The sequence below is a fragment of the Triticum dicoccoides genome, chromosome 3B (assembly GCF_002162155.2).
Source record: "Triticum dicoccoides isolate Atlit2015 ecotype Zavitan chromosome 3B, WEW_v2.0, whole genome shotgun sequence".
NCBI classification, from domain to species: domain Eukaryota; kingdom Viridiplantae; phylum Streptophyta; class Magnoliopsida; order Poales; family Poaceae; genus Triticum; species Triticum dicoccoides.
In genome coordinates this window covers 705,008,529-705,024,951 of record NC_041385.1, presented here as the reverse complement: position 1 = coordinate 705,024,951, position 16,423 = coordinate 705,008,529, and the positions used below count along the sequence as shown (strand labels likewise).

At 47.1% G+C, this 16,423-nt stretch overlaps 2 protein-coding genes across 2 annotated transcripts in view; both read left to right on the top strand.

The window, feature by feature from the left end:
• Window positions 1–14,507: 14,507 nt before the first annotated feature.
• On the top strand, window positions 14,508–15,830 carry LOC119281910 (NAC domain-containing protein 55-like). The gene is made up of 2 exons (XM_037562315.1): window positions 14,508–14,589; window positions 14,788–15,830. The coding sequence occupies exons 1-2, from the start codon at window positions 14,508–14,510 to the stop codon at window positions 15,549–15,551; spliced, it is 846 nt and encodes a 281-aa protein (XP_037418212.1). The 3' UTR covers window positions 15,552–15,830.
• Window positions 15,831–16,298: 468 nt separating this feature from the next.
• The window catches only part of LOC119279841 (NAC domain-containing protein 55-like), a 1,153-nt gene continuing 1,028 nt past the window's right edge, over window positions 16,299–16,423 (top strand). Inside the window, exon 1 of the mRNA XM_037560936.1 lies at window positions 16,299–16,357. Coding sequence (XP_037416833.1) covers window positions 16,299–16,357 — 59 coding nt within the window. The remainder of the gene's footprint in view (window positions 16,358–16,423) is intronic.

The following is a 16,423-nucleotide window of genomic DNA, read 5'->3' as shown; positions in this document are numbered from 1 at the left end:
GAAACCAAAGCTGGTCAATCTATATTAATGGGTCAGCCCAATATATAAATTAGCAGACGGGGAAGCGCTATTGGACTCTATAAGAATCCAAAAGCAACCGGTGTTGGTACACTATGCGCCGCCAAGGTGGGGAACGGAGGGGGTGGGTGGGATGGCATGGTCAATTATCCTCGTGGTCGATGTTTGTGTGAATTTCATTGAAATTACATGTCGTATGTAACTAACATTGTGTTTGTTCTCGCGTCCAAACTGTAACTCGAACAAAAACTATTGCAAGAAGAAACACCAAGTCTAGCATAACTAATGCCCGCAACCCAGCGACCAGTTTTACATCCACGGATAATTAGACCCAACAAGGGAGGAACGGCGCGGCAAAGTGCGCGATAACTTCTAGTATATACTACTCTGGACTTAAACGGTTAAAGTGGTCCAGGTTAAGCCCATACGGACCCCTAAAAAAAGGTTAAGTCCATACGTGTTTCATATTTGAATTTTAGCCGCGTATTTTCTGATGTTTCCCTAGATCCGGAAGTACTATTGATTTTTTGTTGGAGCTGAGAACCGTTATGTTGTTTTCTGCATGTACACTAAGCATGGGTCATTATATTTTTCCTTTAGCCAACCTGAAACATAATTGGAACAGATCCAACAACCAAAGTTGGCCCGAAGCAGCGTTGGCTAGAGATGGCATAATCTCGAAGAAATGATCCTAACACACATCATATGATGTATGGCAATAATCTATTGGTGCACAACACACCGAGGTCCGGATAGATCGCCCCCAATCCCGTAGTGCACCGGAGGAAATTGAAGCCATGCCGCTACAATGGCCCAAAATGAACTAGGGACTAGCTGCTGAGTAAATAGGCAATTTTTAGATTATTAATCCAAGAATAAATCATGAGCATGACGTAAACAACACCAAGCACATACGGGATTAAACAGTAATAGACAGATATTGAAACATCTACACAAATCAATAGTACGGATAAAGCAGTAATAAACATGAGTGGGATAAGCGAGTTATACCCTCCAATTGGCCAAGCAGAGGCCACGGCGGTGGCGTCCTCGATGGCCTTCTTCTCGGCTTCGAGCTTCTCAGCAGCACCAGAGTCAGCTTCGTTGGCGATGGACATGGTGACGATGAAGACGACGCGGACGTAGAAGATGCAGCGGACGTTCAATGACGAGCAGTTGTGTAGAAGACGCTCCCCAAAAACCTAATTGCCCCTCTCCCATACAGAATCCGGAGAGGCTAGGTTTCAGAGGCTTGCTCTCTCATCAACCATGTACGCAGTGGAGGGATGAGATCAGCAGCGTTAGCAGCAGCAAATGAATGACATTGGGCGTGGAGGCAGACGGTGCGATCTATTTCGTGACGGCTAGGTTGGCCGCGCCTCCAATATATAGGCGTGGTCGCATGGAGAGGCATGGGCTGGACCCACGTCCGGGTCGGTAATAGCCCATGATCCGACGTCTCATATCGTGGCTCTTCTGTTAGGGACTCTCCATTCCTGACCAACAAAAATAAGTGCATAGGTGCAAGCTCCGCTCAGCTCATTCCTGCAACCCGCGACGTGTTGTGATGAGGCGAGGCGAGGCAATTTTTATGAAAGTCTTTGAAACAGGCAGTGTATTCAAAGACAAACAAGAGAAATGAAATTAAACAGAATATAGTGGAAGATAAACTACACTAGCCATGCATGAATACAAGTAATGAACACAGGCTAGTAGCAGCTAGATAGAACAGATCATGTTTGGAAGATAGTGTGAAGACAAATATGCAATCAGAGGGAATGTCTTCACACAGTGACTTCAAACAGAATAGGCAAACAAAGACTTCACGAAGCTAAATAGTAAGTAAAGGAGTGAAGTGATATAACCAGTTGCTCGATGAATACAAGGATTTGGTAGACCAGTTCTAGTTGCTATGACAACTATATGTATGGTTAGAGAGGCTGAGATTGAACTCAGAAGACCATGTCTTCACCTTATTCCCGTTGACCTAAGGTCACTTAGTCCTCGCCCAATCACTCAGGTAAGTCTTCAAGGTAGACTTCCAAACCTTCACAGACTTCATTCATCGGTGATCCACAATGACTCTTAGTTGGTCAAAACGTGATGCCTAACCGACTGGAAGATCACAGTCTTGAAGTGTAATAAGTCTTTGGTTCACGTGGAACAGAAAGACTTCAGTGACGCAAACACTCTTTGGGCTCTGGGTGTTTTGGGTATTGTCCTCGCAAGGATTCTTCTCAAAGGCTTCAGAGGTGGGTTGCTCTCAAACAAGAAAAGCCGTACTCTTAACTCAGAGCAGCCACCAACTTATGGTGGAAGGGGTGGCTATTTATAGCCAGGGGCAACCCGACATGTTTTGTCCGAAATTATCGTTGGTCATTGGGTAACTAACACGTTTCAACGGTCGGATTTCAAACACACGCGGCAGCTTGACTTGGGCTACAAGTAAAGCTAACTTATCCAACTTAGGATAAGGTTTCTCTCATTTGTCTTCGCTCGAATAGATAGGATTTGAGTTGAGTATCATGTCAGTTTTCTGACTTTGTTCACCAAGACCACCCTTAACAGCTCGGTGGTTCCTATGACTCAAGAAAGAAGAAAATGAAACTACGAAAGAAACCATGTCTTCGCACTCCACTGACTTCGAACAAATGTCTTCACATGTCATTATGACGCGAATGTCTTCGCGAACAACCAATGTCTTCAATGTCTTCATACATCTTTAGGGGTCATCTTCGATGGGTAAACCGAATCAATAGGGAGTTCTGTGTTCTCCTATGAATCTCACAAACACATTAGTCCTTCAACCAAGTTTGTCATCAATACTCCAAAAGAAACTAGGGGTGGCACTAGATGCACTTACAGATCTGTTTCATGGTGGCTAGGGTTGGCCAGCGCCTCCAATATATAGGCGCATCCGCATGGAGAGGCGTGGGCTGGATCCATGTCTAGGTTGGTAAAAACCCACGATATGACGTCTCAGATCGTGGCTCTTCTATTAGGGACTCTCTTTTCATGACCAAAAAAAATAAGCGCATAGGTGTGAGCTCGACTCGGCTCATTCCCGTAACCCGCAACGCGTTGTGATGAGGCGACGTGAGGCGGGCAACATAGGGGAAGCGCGGGAACCATTTCTCATCTCAAGCTCCAATAACATGTGAAAGATAATCCCTTATAATGAGGTCCAACTCCTCTCCAACTAGCAATGTGGGAACAAACTTACCACCATTCCTATTGCCATATAACCCACATGGAGCCCTTGTAGATTTTCTAAAATTGTTAAATGCTCCCTAGGCCCACCCTCATATTCCAACAACCCCCCACTGATGTCTCTTGAAGCTACGTCAGTATTTCCCCAAAGAGGAAGGGATGATGCAGCACAGTGGTGGTAGGTATTTCCCTCAGATATGAAACCAAGGTTATTGAACCAGTGGGAGAACCAAGCAACACAACATAAACAACCCCTGCACACAAATAACAATACCTCGCAACCCGACGTGTTAAAGGGGTTGTCAATCCCTTTCGGGGTACGGCGCCTCAAGATAGGCAAAGGACGTGAGGTAAATTTGTAGTAGATTGATAGATCGAACGCCAAATAAACTAAATAGGAATAAATTGCAGAAAGGTATTTTTGTATTTTTGGTATAATAGATCTGAAAATAAACGCAAGGAAAAAGTAGATCGCAAGGCAAATATATGAGAAAGAAGACCCGGGGTCATAGGTTTCACTAGTGGCTTCTCTTGAGAAAGATAGCAAACGGTGGGTAAACAAATTATTATTGGGCAATTGATAGAACTTCAAATAATTATGACCATATCCATGCAATGATCATTACATAGGCATCACTTCCAAGATTAGTAGACTGACTCCTGCCTGCATCTACTACTATTACTCCACACATCGACCGCTATCCAGCATGCATCTAGTGTATTAAGTTCATCGAAAAATAGAGTAATGCAATAAGAACGATGACATGATGTAGACAAGATCCGTTTATCTATTGCGTAGATATAGATCCCATCTTTTTATCCTTAGTACGAACGATACATACGTGTTGGTACCCTTTCTGTCACTGGGATCAATCACCGTAAGATCGAACCCACTACCAGGCACCTCTTCCCATTGCAAGATAAATAGATCAAGTTGGCCAAACAGAACCCAAGTATCGGAGAAGAAATACGAGTCTATAAGATATCATGCATATAAGAGATCAAAGAAACTCAAATAACTTTCATGGATATAAAAAGGTATAACTCATCATAAACCCGAAGTTCATCGGATCCCAACAAACACACTGCAAAAAGAGTTACATCATATGGATCTCCAAGAGACCATTGTATTGTCAATTTAGCGAGAGAGAGAAAGCCATCTAGCTACTAACTACGGACCCTAAGGCCTACAAAGAACTACTCACGCATCATCGGAGAGGCACTAATGGAAGTGGTGAACCCCTCCGTGATGGTGTCTATATTGGATCTGGTGGTTCTGGACTCTGCGGCGGCTGGATGAATATTTCGTCGACTCCCCTAGGGTTTCTGGAATATTGGGGTATTTATAGAGCAAAGAGGCAGTCCGGGGGGCACCCGAGGTGGGAACAACCCACCAGGGCGCGCCTGGGCCTCCTGGCGTGCCCTGGTGGGTTGTCCCCTCCTTGGGACTCCCCCCAGGTGCAACCAGGGCCCAACTTCTTCCTTTTGGCCTATAAAAAATCATCGTAAAGCTGCGTGGCATTTGGAGTCCGTCTGATATTGATTTCCTGTGATGTAAAAAACATGCAGAAAACAGCAACTGGCACTTGCCACTATGTCAATAGGTTAGTACCAAAAAATTATATAAAATGACTATAAAATGATTATAAAATATCCAAGATTGATAATAAAACAACATGGAATAATAAAAAATTATAGATACGTTGGAGATATATCAGCATCCCCAAGCTTAACTCCTGCTCGTCCTCGAGTAGGTAAGTGATAAAAATAGAATTTTTGATGTGGAGTGCTGTTTATCATGTCATATCATATTCTTTTCTTTATAGCATGGACATTTGTACTTTTATGTGATTCAAAGCAATATTCTAGTTTTGACATAATAATTTAGATACTCAACATATCAACAAGGAACCATGTCTTTCAAAATATCAATGCTAAAACAAGTTATCCCTAGCCCATCATGCTCAAACATTGATCCATTCATGAAACACACTCGAATATTAGCTACACCCAATACTTAAGTACGGTCATATTGCCTCCTAGTTGGTGCTTTTATAAGAGAGGATGGAGACTCAATTTCAAAAATAAAAATTGAATAAAGTAAAAAAAAGGCCCTTCGCAAAGGGAAGTAGGGATTTGTAGAGGTGCCAGAACTCAAAGCAAAAAATTAGGGATAAAAACATTTTGGGAGGTATATCCATTCCACCAACGAAAATGACTCATAGTTCCCAACACTTTCCATGCTATATATATCATAGGCGGTTCCCAAACAAAAAATAAAGTTTATTCCTTTTCCACCATACTTTCACTTTCCATGGCAAGCCGTATCCACGGTTGCCCCCCATACCAACACTTTTCAACGAATTTATTATTTGACAACATAAAGTAAATTCATTTTTGCATTTCGGGACTGGGCATCCCTAAAATCTTTGCCTTACTCTCGTGCAATGACAAGCGAATAAACACTCATCGTGAGAATAACACATCCAGTATGGAAAATATTAGCCACCCGTTACCGTTCCGCGAGTGAAACAAACACACAAATGAGAAGTTTATTTTGAAAATTAGAGATGGCACATGCAAATTTGCTTAGAACAGCAAAAGAATACCGCTAAGAGGTAGATATAGTGGAATCATGTGGCAAAACTGGTTTAAAGGATTTTGGATGCACAAGTAGAGGTCATACTTGGTGCAAAATGAAGGTTAGCAAAAAAGTTGAGAAGCGACCAACCAAGAAACGGATAATCTCATAAGCAAACATTAAGCATAATTAATAGCGAATAATGCACCACAAGTAGGATATAATTTTCATTGCATGATTATTGACTTTCGTGCATGCATAGGGAATCACAAACCTTAACAGCAATATTCTTACTAGAGCACAATTACTCATCAACAAAACTCACATATCACATCATCATATCTCAAAACTATTACTAAGAATCAAGTTTATTTTGTCCAATGATCTTCATAACATATTTTCTTTCTTTCTTTATCCTTCTTGGATATCTATCACTTTGGGACTAATTTTCATGTGTTGCTTTTCATAAGCTCAAACAAATATAAGTGAAGATCATGAGCATAACATATTTTCTTTCTCTCAAAATAATTTAAGTGAAGCAAGAGAATATTTCTTCAAAATTTTACTAACTCTCAAATAAATCTAAGTGAAGCAAGAGAGCATTTCTTCTAAAATACTAAGCACACCGTGCTCAAAAAGATATAAGTGAAGCACTAGAGCAAGTCCATTGCTCATAAAAATTTAAGTGAAGCATATAGAGCAATTCTAACAACTCATGACATAATTTTGGCTCTCTCAAATAGGTGTCTAGCAAGGATTGATGACTTAAAACACAAAATAAAACAAGCAAATACACATATCATACAAGACTCTCCAAACAAAACACATATCATGTGACGAATAAAAATATAGCCTCGAGTAAAATACTGATGGTCGTTAGAAGAAAGAGGGGATGCCACTCGGGGGCATCCCCAAGCTTAGTTGGTTGCTCATTTTGGGATAGTAGCTTGGGATGCCGGGGCATCCCCAATCTTAGGCTCTTCTATCCTTCTTTCATCCATCGTAAGATAACCCAAAACTTGAAAACTTCAATCACACAAAACTCAACAAAACCCTTGGGAGATCCGTTAGTAAAAGAAAACAAACCACTACTATAAGTGCTGTGTCAAACCAATTATTATTTTGTTTTTGTATTATATCTACTGTATTCCAACTTTTCTATGGAAAAAACTCATCAAAGAAAACCATAGAGCCATCAAAACAAGCACACAACACAAAGAAAAGAGAATCTGTCAAAACAGAACAGTCTGTAGTAATCTGGAACTTTCGAATACTTCTGGAACTCCAAAAATTCTACCAAATTAGGAACACCAGCGTAATTTGTATATTAATATTCTGCAAAAAGAATAAGGGCAAAAGCTTTTTTCTGTGACTTAGGAGAATTCTTTTTGGGAGCACAAAGTTTCTGTCTTTTTCAGCAAGATCAAACAATTATCACCCCAGTTGCAAGCAGAGCGTCATGGCGGGATCTACATGTGAAGCGGAGTACATGGCAGCCTCGGAGGCAGCGCATGAAGCAATATGGATGAAGGAGTTCATCACCGACCTAGGAGTCATACCCAATGCGTCGGGGCCGATCACTCTCTTCCGTGACAACATTGGAGCCATTCCCTTGCCAAGGAGCCCAGGTTTCACAAGAAGACCAGGCACATCAAGCATCATTTCAACTCCATCCGTGAAAATGTTCAAGATGGAGACATAGATATTTGCAAAGTACATACGGATCTGAATGTCACAGATCCGTTGACTAAACCTCTTCCGCGAGCAAAACATGATCAACGCCAGAACTCTATGGGTGTTCGATTCATCACAATGTAACTAGATTATTGACTCTAGCGCAAGTAGGAGACTGTTGGAAATATGCCCTAGAGGCAATAATAAAAGGATTATTATTATATTTCCTTGTTCATGATAATTGTCTTTTATTCATGCTATAATTGTATTATCCGGAAATCGTAATACACGTGTGAATACATAGACCACAATATGTCCCTAGTGAGCCTCTAGTTGACTAGCTCGTTGATCAACAGATAGTCATGGTTTCCTGACTATGGACATTGGACGTCATTGATAATGAGATCACATCATTAGGAGAATGATGTGATGGACAAGACCCAATCCTAAGCATAGCACAAGATCGTGTAGTTCGTTTGCTAGAGCTTTTCCAATGTCAAGTATCTTTTCCTTAGACCATGAGATCGTGTAACACCTGGATACCGTAGGAGTGCTTTGGGTGTACCAAACGTCACAACGTAACTGGGTGACTATAAAGGTGTACTACGGGTATCTCCGAAAGTGTCTGTTGGGTTGACACGGATCGAGACTGGGATTTGTCACTCCGTATGACGGAGAGGTATCTCTGGGCCCACTCGGTAATGCATCATCATAATGAGCTCAAAGTGACCAAGTGTCTGGTCACGGGATGATGCATTACGGTACGAGTAAAGTGACTTGCCGGTAACGAGATTGAACGAGGTATTGGGATACCGACGATCGAATCTCGGGCAAGTAACATACCGATTGACAAAGGGAATTGTATACATGGTTGCTTGAATCCTCGACATCGTGGTTCATCCGATGAGATCATCGAGGAGCATGTAGGAGCCAACATGGGTATCCAGATCCCGCTATTGGTTATTGACCGGAGAGCCGTCTCAGTCATGTCTACGTGTCTCCCGAACCCGTAGGGTCTACACACTTAAGGTTCGGTGACGCTAAGGTTGTAGAGATATTTGTATGCAGCAAACTGAAAGTTGTTCGGAGTCCCGGATGAGATCCCGGACGTCACAAGGAGTTCCGGAATGGTCCGGAGGTAAAGAATTATATATGGGAAGTCGAGTTTCGGCCATCGGGAATGTTTCGGGGGTCACCGGTATTGTACCGGGACCACCAGAAGGGTCCCGGGGGTCCACCGGGTGGGGCCACCCATCCCGGAGGGCCCCATGGGCTGAAGTGGGAGGGGAACCAGCCCCTGGTGGGCTGGTGCGCCCCCCTTGCCCCCCTGCGCCTAGGGTTGGGAACCCTAGGGGAGGGGGCGCCTCCACTTGCCTTGGGGGGCAAGGCACCCCCTTGGCCCCCCCCCCTAGGAGATCCCATCTCCTAGGGCCGGCGCCCCCCTGGGGTCCCTATATAAATAGGAGGGGAGGGAGGGCAGCCGCACCTTGCACTTGGCGCCTCCCTTCCCCCTTGCTACACCTCTCCCTCCCGCAGACGCTTGGCGAAGCCCTGCGGGGATCCCTGCTGCATCCACCACCACGCCGTCGTGCTACTGGATCTTCATCAACCTCTCCTTCCCCCTTGCTGGATCAAGAAGGAGGAGACGTCACGTTGACCGTACGTGTGTTGAAGGCGGAGGTGCCGTCCGTTCGGCGCTAGGATCTCCGGTGATTTGGATCACGACGAGTACGACTCCCTCAACCCCGTTCTCTTGAACGCTTCCGCTCGATCTACAAGGGTATGTAGATGCACTCCTCTCTCTCGTTGCTAGATGAACTCATAGATTGATCTTGGTGAAACCGTAGGAAATTTTTTATTTTCTGCAACGTTCCCCAATAGAGCGGTACGAGTCGAGCAGCGCCTCCTACTCCGCCCGCTCCAAAACTATCTGCTCCTCCGCCTGCAGGTGCTCCTGGAGAAGATGGTGGTTGTATGCGGCATCGGCCTGCGCCTCCAGGAGCTGCTCCTCGCGCTTCTGCCTCACAGTGTCCATATATTGGGCATGGGCCTCGTCGATGGTCATGGTGCAATGCACCGGCGAGGATGGCAAGGAGAAAGGGGTTGGCGCCAGATCGTCGACTACCATGTTCTCTATTAGGACGTCATCGTCCTCCGGCTGCCTGCCAGCCAGCCAGTCGGCATCAATGGCTGCCATCTCCTTGTGGTCCGTCGTCCGCCCGTCCTGAAGAGCGCTGGAGCGCGAGGAAGCCATGGTGGGCAGTAGTGGTGTCGATAGGAGAAAGGGAACGGATGTGAATGACTGTGGCTATGCCGGCGCAGCAGTTTATATAGCAATGGTGGGCGGCGGAGGGACGGACGTGTGGCGCCGGAGTAGTCGCCTCGGCAATTGCGAATCATTAATGTGGGCGGCAGACGGACGAACGGATGGCACTTGTGTTGTTTGAAGGCGGAGCAATCGCCTGCAGTGAGAAGCGGGGCGGGCGGCGCTGACCGTTTCAGGCGGAAAGCGCGCGCGGACGAGGAGATGACTTTACTTGGAGAGGATGACAGTGGGGACCCACTAGGGCCATAGCCTCAGGTACGCAAGTGCCTCCTTATTATATAAAACTATAAATTTTTTTGCTTCCTCCTGGTTTCCTGACATCACGGCCCCACACCATTGTCAACCAATGTAGTCAATAAACTAGAGAATTGCACAAGAAGCGGCCGACAGCTGGGACCAAGCAGCTCGAGCAGTATTTGTGTTTTTGATGTGTGAGCATTGCAGAGTTTTTATTGAGCGATGTTTAGCCCAGATAATATTTTTTTCTCCTCTAAACAACAACGAAAACATAGCTGCAGGTATTAACTGAGCGGGCTGTGACCCATCTAGCCAAGGCCAGATATCTAGCCCAGATATTAATTTTTTTCAAGCTGAAAATGGCTAGCCCAGCTATACTTTTTTTAGAAATAACCAGGAAAGGTCAAGTTGTTATTCTCCGTCCCGCTCGGATGCAAATCTTTTCTAGGAGGGATGCATTAGGCTTAACAAGAAAATGGGCTTTAAGAAATAATAAATGGGATGTAATTATAAAAACTGGGCAGTAACTATAAAAAATGCACTAAACACGTAATTACTTTATAAAATATTGTTTTTGGATATTGAAAATTTTAATTTCATTAATTGTTGCGAGCGCAATTTTTCGTTGGATTTTTATGTAATATAAATTTATATTGAAATTATATTTAATCTGACTAGAAATTTCGGGATAAAAATATTTCGGATCACATCAAAACAAACTGTAAATGGGCTGTAGTAAATTCCACTAGAATTCAAAAATGGGCTGCACAATCTTACAAATCTCAAATGGGCTATAAGTTCTCTACCGCACACTTGTGGCCTTACTAAGTTGATGCGTCCCCTAAAAAAAGAGTTGACGCGTATGCAAGGCTTTGTCAACTTATAGTCAACACACGGTTCTAGCAACAGTGGCCGTTGGATATCCATACAATCGATGTCGTGCTTCTTCTTTAATCTCGGATATTCTAGCTTCACCCGCCCAAAAAATGATTCCTCCCCCTGATATCTGGGGCGCACCATTTTAGAAGCTGACATGTGGGCCTACTAAGTTGACGCGTATCAATGGCTTTGTCAACTTAGTCAATATAAACGATTCTAGCTGTAGTGACCGTACGATGTCCATCCAACGACCGTCGTGCTTCTTCAACCTCTGGTCTTCTTGCTCCAGCCGCCCAAAGCAGCACCGGTCATACCGCCTGCTCCTGCCTCCCGTGGTCGGCTATGCTGCTACGGAGGCCTCACCGCCCCCTATTACTCCCATCGCTGGCCAGGCCATCCCTCCACTCACCCACCCCCCTGTTATTCTGCGGCGACGGCAGCCTCACATCGCAGCCGAACCAGTGAAACCTCGTACTCCTCTCCGTGCGGGCATCCACTGCCGGGTCTTCCCCGGCTCCGCGTCATCCCCTTCCTAGGTCTCGCCGTCGTCCACAGCCGTGGTGCTCTCGGCGCGGCGTGGTCAATATGGTCAAGGCCGACTTCCATCGGAAGAGTACTGTACGTGGAGAGGCTGACAGTTGGGTCCACGGCAGCCGCAAGGAAGTGCCTACTTATTACGCACAAAATAATTATTCCTCCACCTGACAGCGGGGACCCACCGGACGGGCCATCGTATTTCACGAAAAAACGTTTCCCCCCTGACTGTTGGGACCCACCAGCTACATCTTCGCATGCAAGGAAGTGCGTCCGAGCAAAAAAAAACGATTCACCCCCCCTGACTGCTGGGACCCACCAGCTACATCTTCGCACGCAAGGAAGTGCCTGACAGTCAGAACCCACTTGGTCGAAGCGTATTTAGCGTTGTCATTCTGGTCGCAAACGTGTACGTACATACTGGTCGATGTAGAGGCGCGCACGTGTCGTAGTAGAGGCGCGCACGTGTCGTAGTAGAGGCGCGCACGTAGCATGTACATGTACGTACAACGGCCTATGTACAAGAAAGAAAATACGGCCACGTACATACATACGCGCTGGGTCTCGAACGCCTACTCACGTATACGTACGGCCAGGGCTCGTGTACATGGCTGGGTCGGAACAGGGAAACAACATCGTCGTCGTGTTCATGGGGAGGCAACGGAATGCATCGTGTTCATCGGGAGGCAACGGAACGCGTGGGAGCCAACCGGCTTGGACGGAATAGCCGATGGAAACGAGGCCTCGTGTACCGCACAACGGAGGAAACAACCTTGTGTTTGCCCAGCCACGGTCAAAACGGGATCCTGTTCATCGGGAGGGGTCTGGCGTACCGCAAAACGGAGGAAACAGACTTATGTTGAACCTCCTACGGTCGAAACGAGGTCAATTGATCGGGAGGGGTGTGGCGTACCGCAAAATGGAGGAAACGGACTTGTGTTGGAGCGCTACGGTTGAAACGGGGGTCCTGTTCATCGGGAGGGGTGTGGCGTACCGCAAAACGGGACTCCACGGGCTACTGTTCATCTCCACCATCGACCTCCTCCAGCCTCCACAGGCTACTGTTCATCCACCGTCGACCTCCTCCAGCCTCCACATGCGACTGTTCATCCACGGGCTCCTGTTCATCCAGCCTCCACCGCGCGCTACTCCACCGGCTACTGTTCAACCACCCCTCTCCATGGGCTCCTGTTCAACCACCCCTCCACGGGCTACTGTTCATCCAGTCCTCCACGGGGTCGTCTTGTTCATCCATCCCTCCACGGGGTCCTGTTCATCCAGCCCCAACCGGCTCGATCGATCGGGGTCCTGTTCATCTAGAGGCAACACCACGGGGTCATGTTCATCCACTCCCATCGGGAACTGTTCATCCAAACCCCCCTGCAACGCTCACTGTTCATCCAGAGACAGGATCGATCGGCTTCGGTTAGCAGCAGTAGCGAAGGAATCGCTCGATTGGGTTCAGTTAACAACCATTGATCGATCGCTCGGGTTCAGTAACGCGTAGCCTGCAGTGCAATCGCTCGGGTTCAATAGGCGAACGCCTCGCTCGGGTTCAATTAGAGCCCAATGCCTTGCACCCACGCGCGTGCGTGTACGAAAGAAACGCGCAAACCTCCGTGCATCGCTCGGCCCCGACCACCCACCGTAACCCGGAACACCCCGATATCTTCCTCGCCCTCGCTTCTACCACGGTTTTTTCCATCATGAACGACCCAAAGAATGTCATGCAGCTGCGTCTTCGGCTCGCCCAGGACGAAAAACCCATTCTGTCATGATTTTTTGTCATAGAAGTAGGAGCCCATCATATTTATGATGATACCGTGTTTTGTCACAATTATCGTCATAGAAGTGTCATAAGTATGACAGAAAAAAATTCATTCGGCCCAAAATGTTACGGATGTGTCTTTTTTGTAGTGTTGGCTCACATATACATGGGATTAAAGCCTTGGCATGCATCCACAAATACTAAGAATAATTACGACAAATTCTAATCATTGCCTTAAGATCTAGGGTTTGTATTTAACTCTCATGCTATAATCTAGTATAATAAATTGACACCTTGACTTATTATAATCAGTTGTTGAATGATGCACCCAAGGATAATTTCTGAAGATGACATAACATGTACCATCGCGGTAGACAACGTGTATTCTTTGTTGAACAATAACTCTTTTCACGGCGGCCTGCACGCTAGGCCATCTTTTTTATTGAGTGATCACTTGGTGGGGGGGGGCGGGGGTTCCCCTCATGAATATATTACTCAAAGAGCATGTAGGCAGTGTTAATTACATAAGTTTACACAAGCAGAGGAGAGATAGAGGCGCCAATACATAGTGGCCTCTATACTAACATGGTCCCTAAACCTGAAAAATCCAAAGATAACAGTCTAAAATTATGTTTCTAATAGTGCCGAACGCATAGAGGTGCTCATTGCGGAAAACATGGGCATTGCAAGTGTCCCAGATTTTTGACAAGATGGCAAGGGCGATGGTGGGCCAGTTGTTGATGTTGAGGCCAACCGGGTGTTCCAAATGTGATATGTGGCGGTAGGAGCAGCGAGGCCGAGGAGCGGCCAAGACTTGCATAAGCTAAATTTTTTCTTTGAGAAACACAATACAGACGCAGACACTTACGAACACGTCTTAAAACCTATCGATAGACAATTATGATCCACGTGAACTAAAAAAATCGAGGGGTGATTCACATGAACAAATGACTCTCTTTTTTCCCTTAGGGAAAAACACGGCCCAAGCAAATACTACTAGCAATACTAGACGCGTACGTAACTTAAAAAAAAACTGGGCCTTCCATACTCGCTTCAAAAGGTCAAAATCGTGCTACCGCCAATTGGGCTGGGTTGGGTTGGGTTTGGGGAGGGCCACGCGTCACGAGAGGCGCGCGTGACAGCAAACGCGCGATCGAGGCCGGGACTCCGAGCACAACACAGCTCGCGCGTCTTTAAGATCGGGATCCGCCGCCGCCGCCTCTCCCTGTCCCTGCCTCCGGCGCGTCCCCCTCCTCCTCGCCTCAAACCCTAGCCCGCCCATGGCGTCGCCGCCGCTGCTACCGTCAGGCCCTTCCTCCTTCTACTCAAGCCAGGGCGTGCTCGCATCCTTCCCGAACCCGTGGCTCGAATGGGAGGGAACCGGCCACCGCCTCCTCTCTCCCTACCACTCGCCGCCACCGCCGCAAACCCTAGCCCATGGCGTCGCCGCCGCCCCCCTCCCAGCCCCCAGCACGCCACCCACCTCGCCTCCGCCCGTCGCGTCGCCTCCTCCGCCTCCTCCTCAGCCCGCGCCCGGCTTCGCCTTCTGCCCGACCGACCGCGAGCTCGTCTCCTTCTACCTCCGCCCAAGAATCTCCGGCCAGCCCCTCCCGAACGCCGCCAAGCACTACTTCCACGAGGCAGACGTGTACGCCACAGATCCGGCTTCCCTCGTCGCCGGCCGCCTGCCAGGCCCGGCGAAGGCTCAAGGGGAGAGCAAGAACTGGTACTTCTTCAGCCTCGTGAAGCCCAGGAGCGCCCAGGACAGCCGCAAGTGCCGGATCGTCGGAGGAGGCAAGGGCACATGGAAGCAAGAGCGAGGGAACGACGTCGCCGGCGCAGAGGGCCGCGCCATCGGGCGCCTGGAGAGGTTCACGTACACGCCCAGCCCCAAGGAAGACAAGAAGCCGCCGGAGTGGCTCATGACGGAGTTCAGCGTCGATCAGCACGGCGACGGCGGCCAACCGACGCCGGTTCTTTGCCTCTGCAAGATCTACCAGAGCCCGCGCTTCCTCAAGTCCGCCTCCAAGAACTCCGCGTCCGCGCGCAAGAGGAAGTCCCCCGCGGACGAATCATCCGCCGTCAAGCGGCAGCTCCTGTTTCCGGCGCCCCCTCCCCCACCAATTCCGTTGTTGCCCGTCCTGTTTCCTCCGCCCCCTCCTCCCGCACCAAATCTGCTGGCCGAAGACGACGTCTGGGCGCACATTGGTGCGGACCCAGAATTGAACTTTAGCGTGGAAGAGTTCACCGCTCCCTGGCCCTGCTCAATGACGGCAGCGGCGCCGTCTCTGCTAGGATCCGGCCACGGAAGTCAGTGCGCTTAACAGAGTTCTTGCATACAACGGCCATCTCTGAAGATGTTCCTCTCCTCTACTCCTTCAGTTACCCAAGGGCTGATGGTGACTCCTCTCAACGGCTGGGATCTCAGCAACCGCTTTGATTAAGTCGCTCTAGTTAAACTAGTCATTACCTTTACTGCTATTATGGTTATTGTTTGCTAAAATCAAACCCTGGCATATTATACTCTACAGCGTATACTCCATGACAATATATCATGGCTCAGTTTTGGGAGCAATGTGATTCTTAAGTTTGATTTGATGCCATCTTGTGTTGCGCAATGTGATTCTTAAGTTTGATTTGATGCTATCTTGTGTTGCACAATGTGGTTCTTAATTTCTGCAGTAGATAATGTGGTTCTTAAGTTTGATGCTATCTTGTGTTTTATCTTTTCTGAATTTAGCACTGCAACTGAATCCTTGAATATATGCTGTATCCTGTTGTTCTCCACAAGCTTTGTTAATTCTGCAAGATCTTTGTTCTAGGCTAGAAACAGGCATAATTTGCTTACCGGAGATCTGGAACTACTGTATGCTGCAGCCGGACTTGAATGTTCATCTGTTTTTTGTAATGCTCCCAGGCGTCTATGATTCACCCCTTGTATAGTTGTACTCCTTCCTTTTTTAACCTGTTCGTTGTTGCATTACTGCAGAATGGTCAAGATTTGTTGCACGATTGCCGTCGTGAACTGAAGATGTGCTTTGGCAGCTCACCATGGCTACTAAGAACTTAAGATGTGCTTTGGTTACAAAAAAGATCCTGACACAATTTTGTGGCTTCTGTTTCTAGATGGGTTTTGTAGTTTCAGTTGTTTTTACCTGACAAGGCGTTACTTCAACATAACATATACTCCGTATTT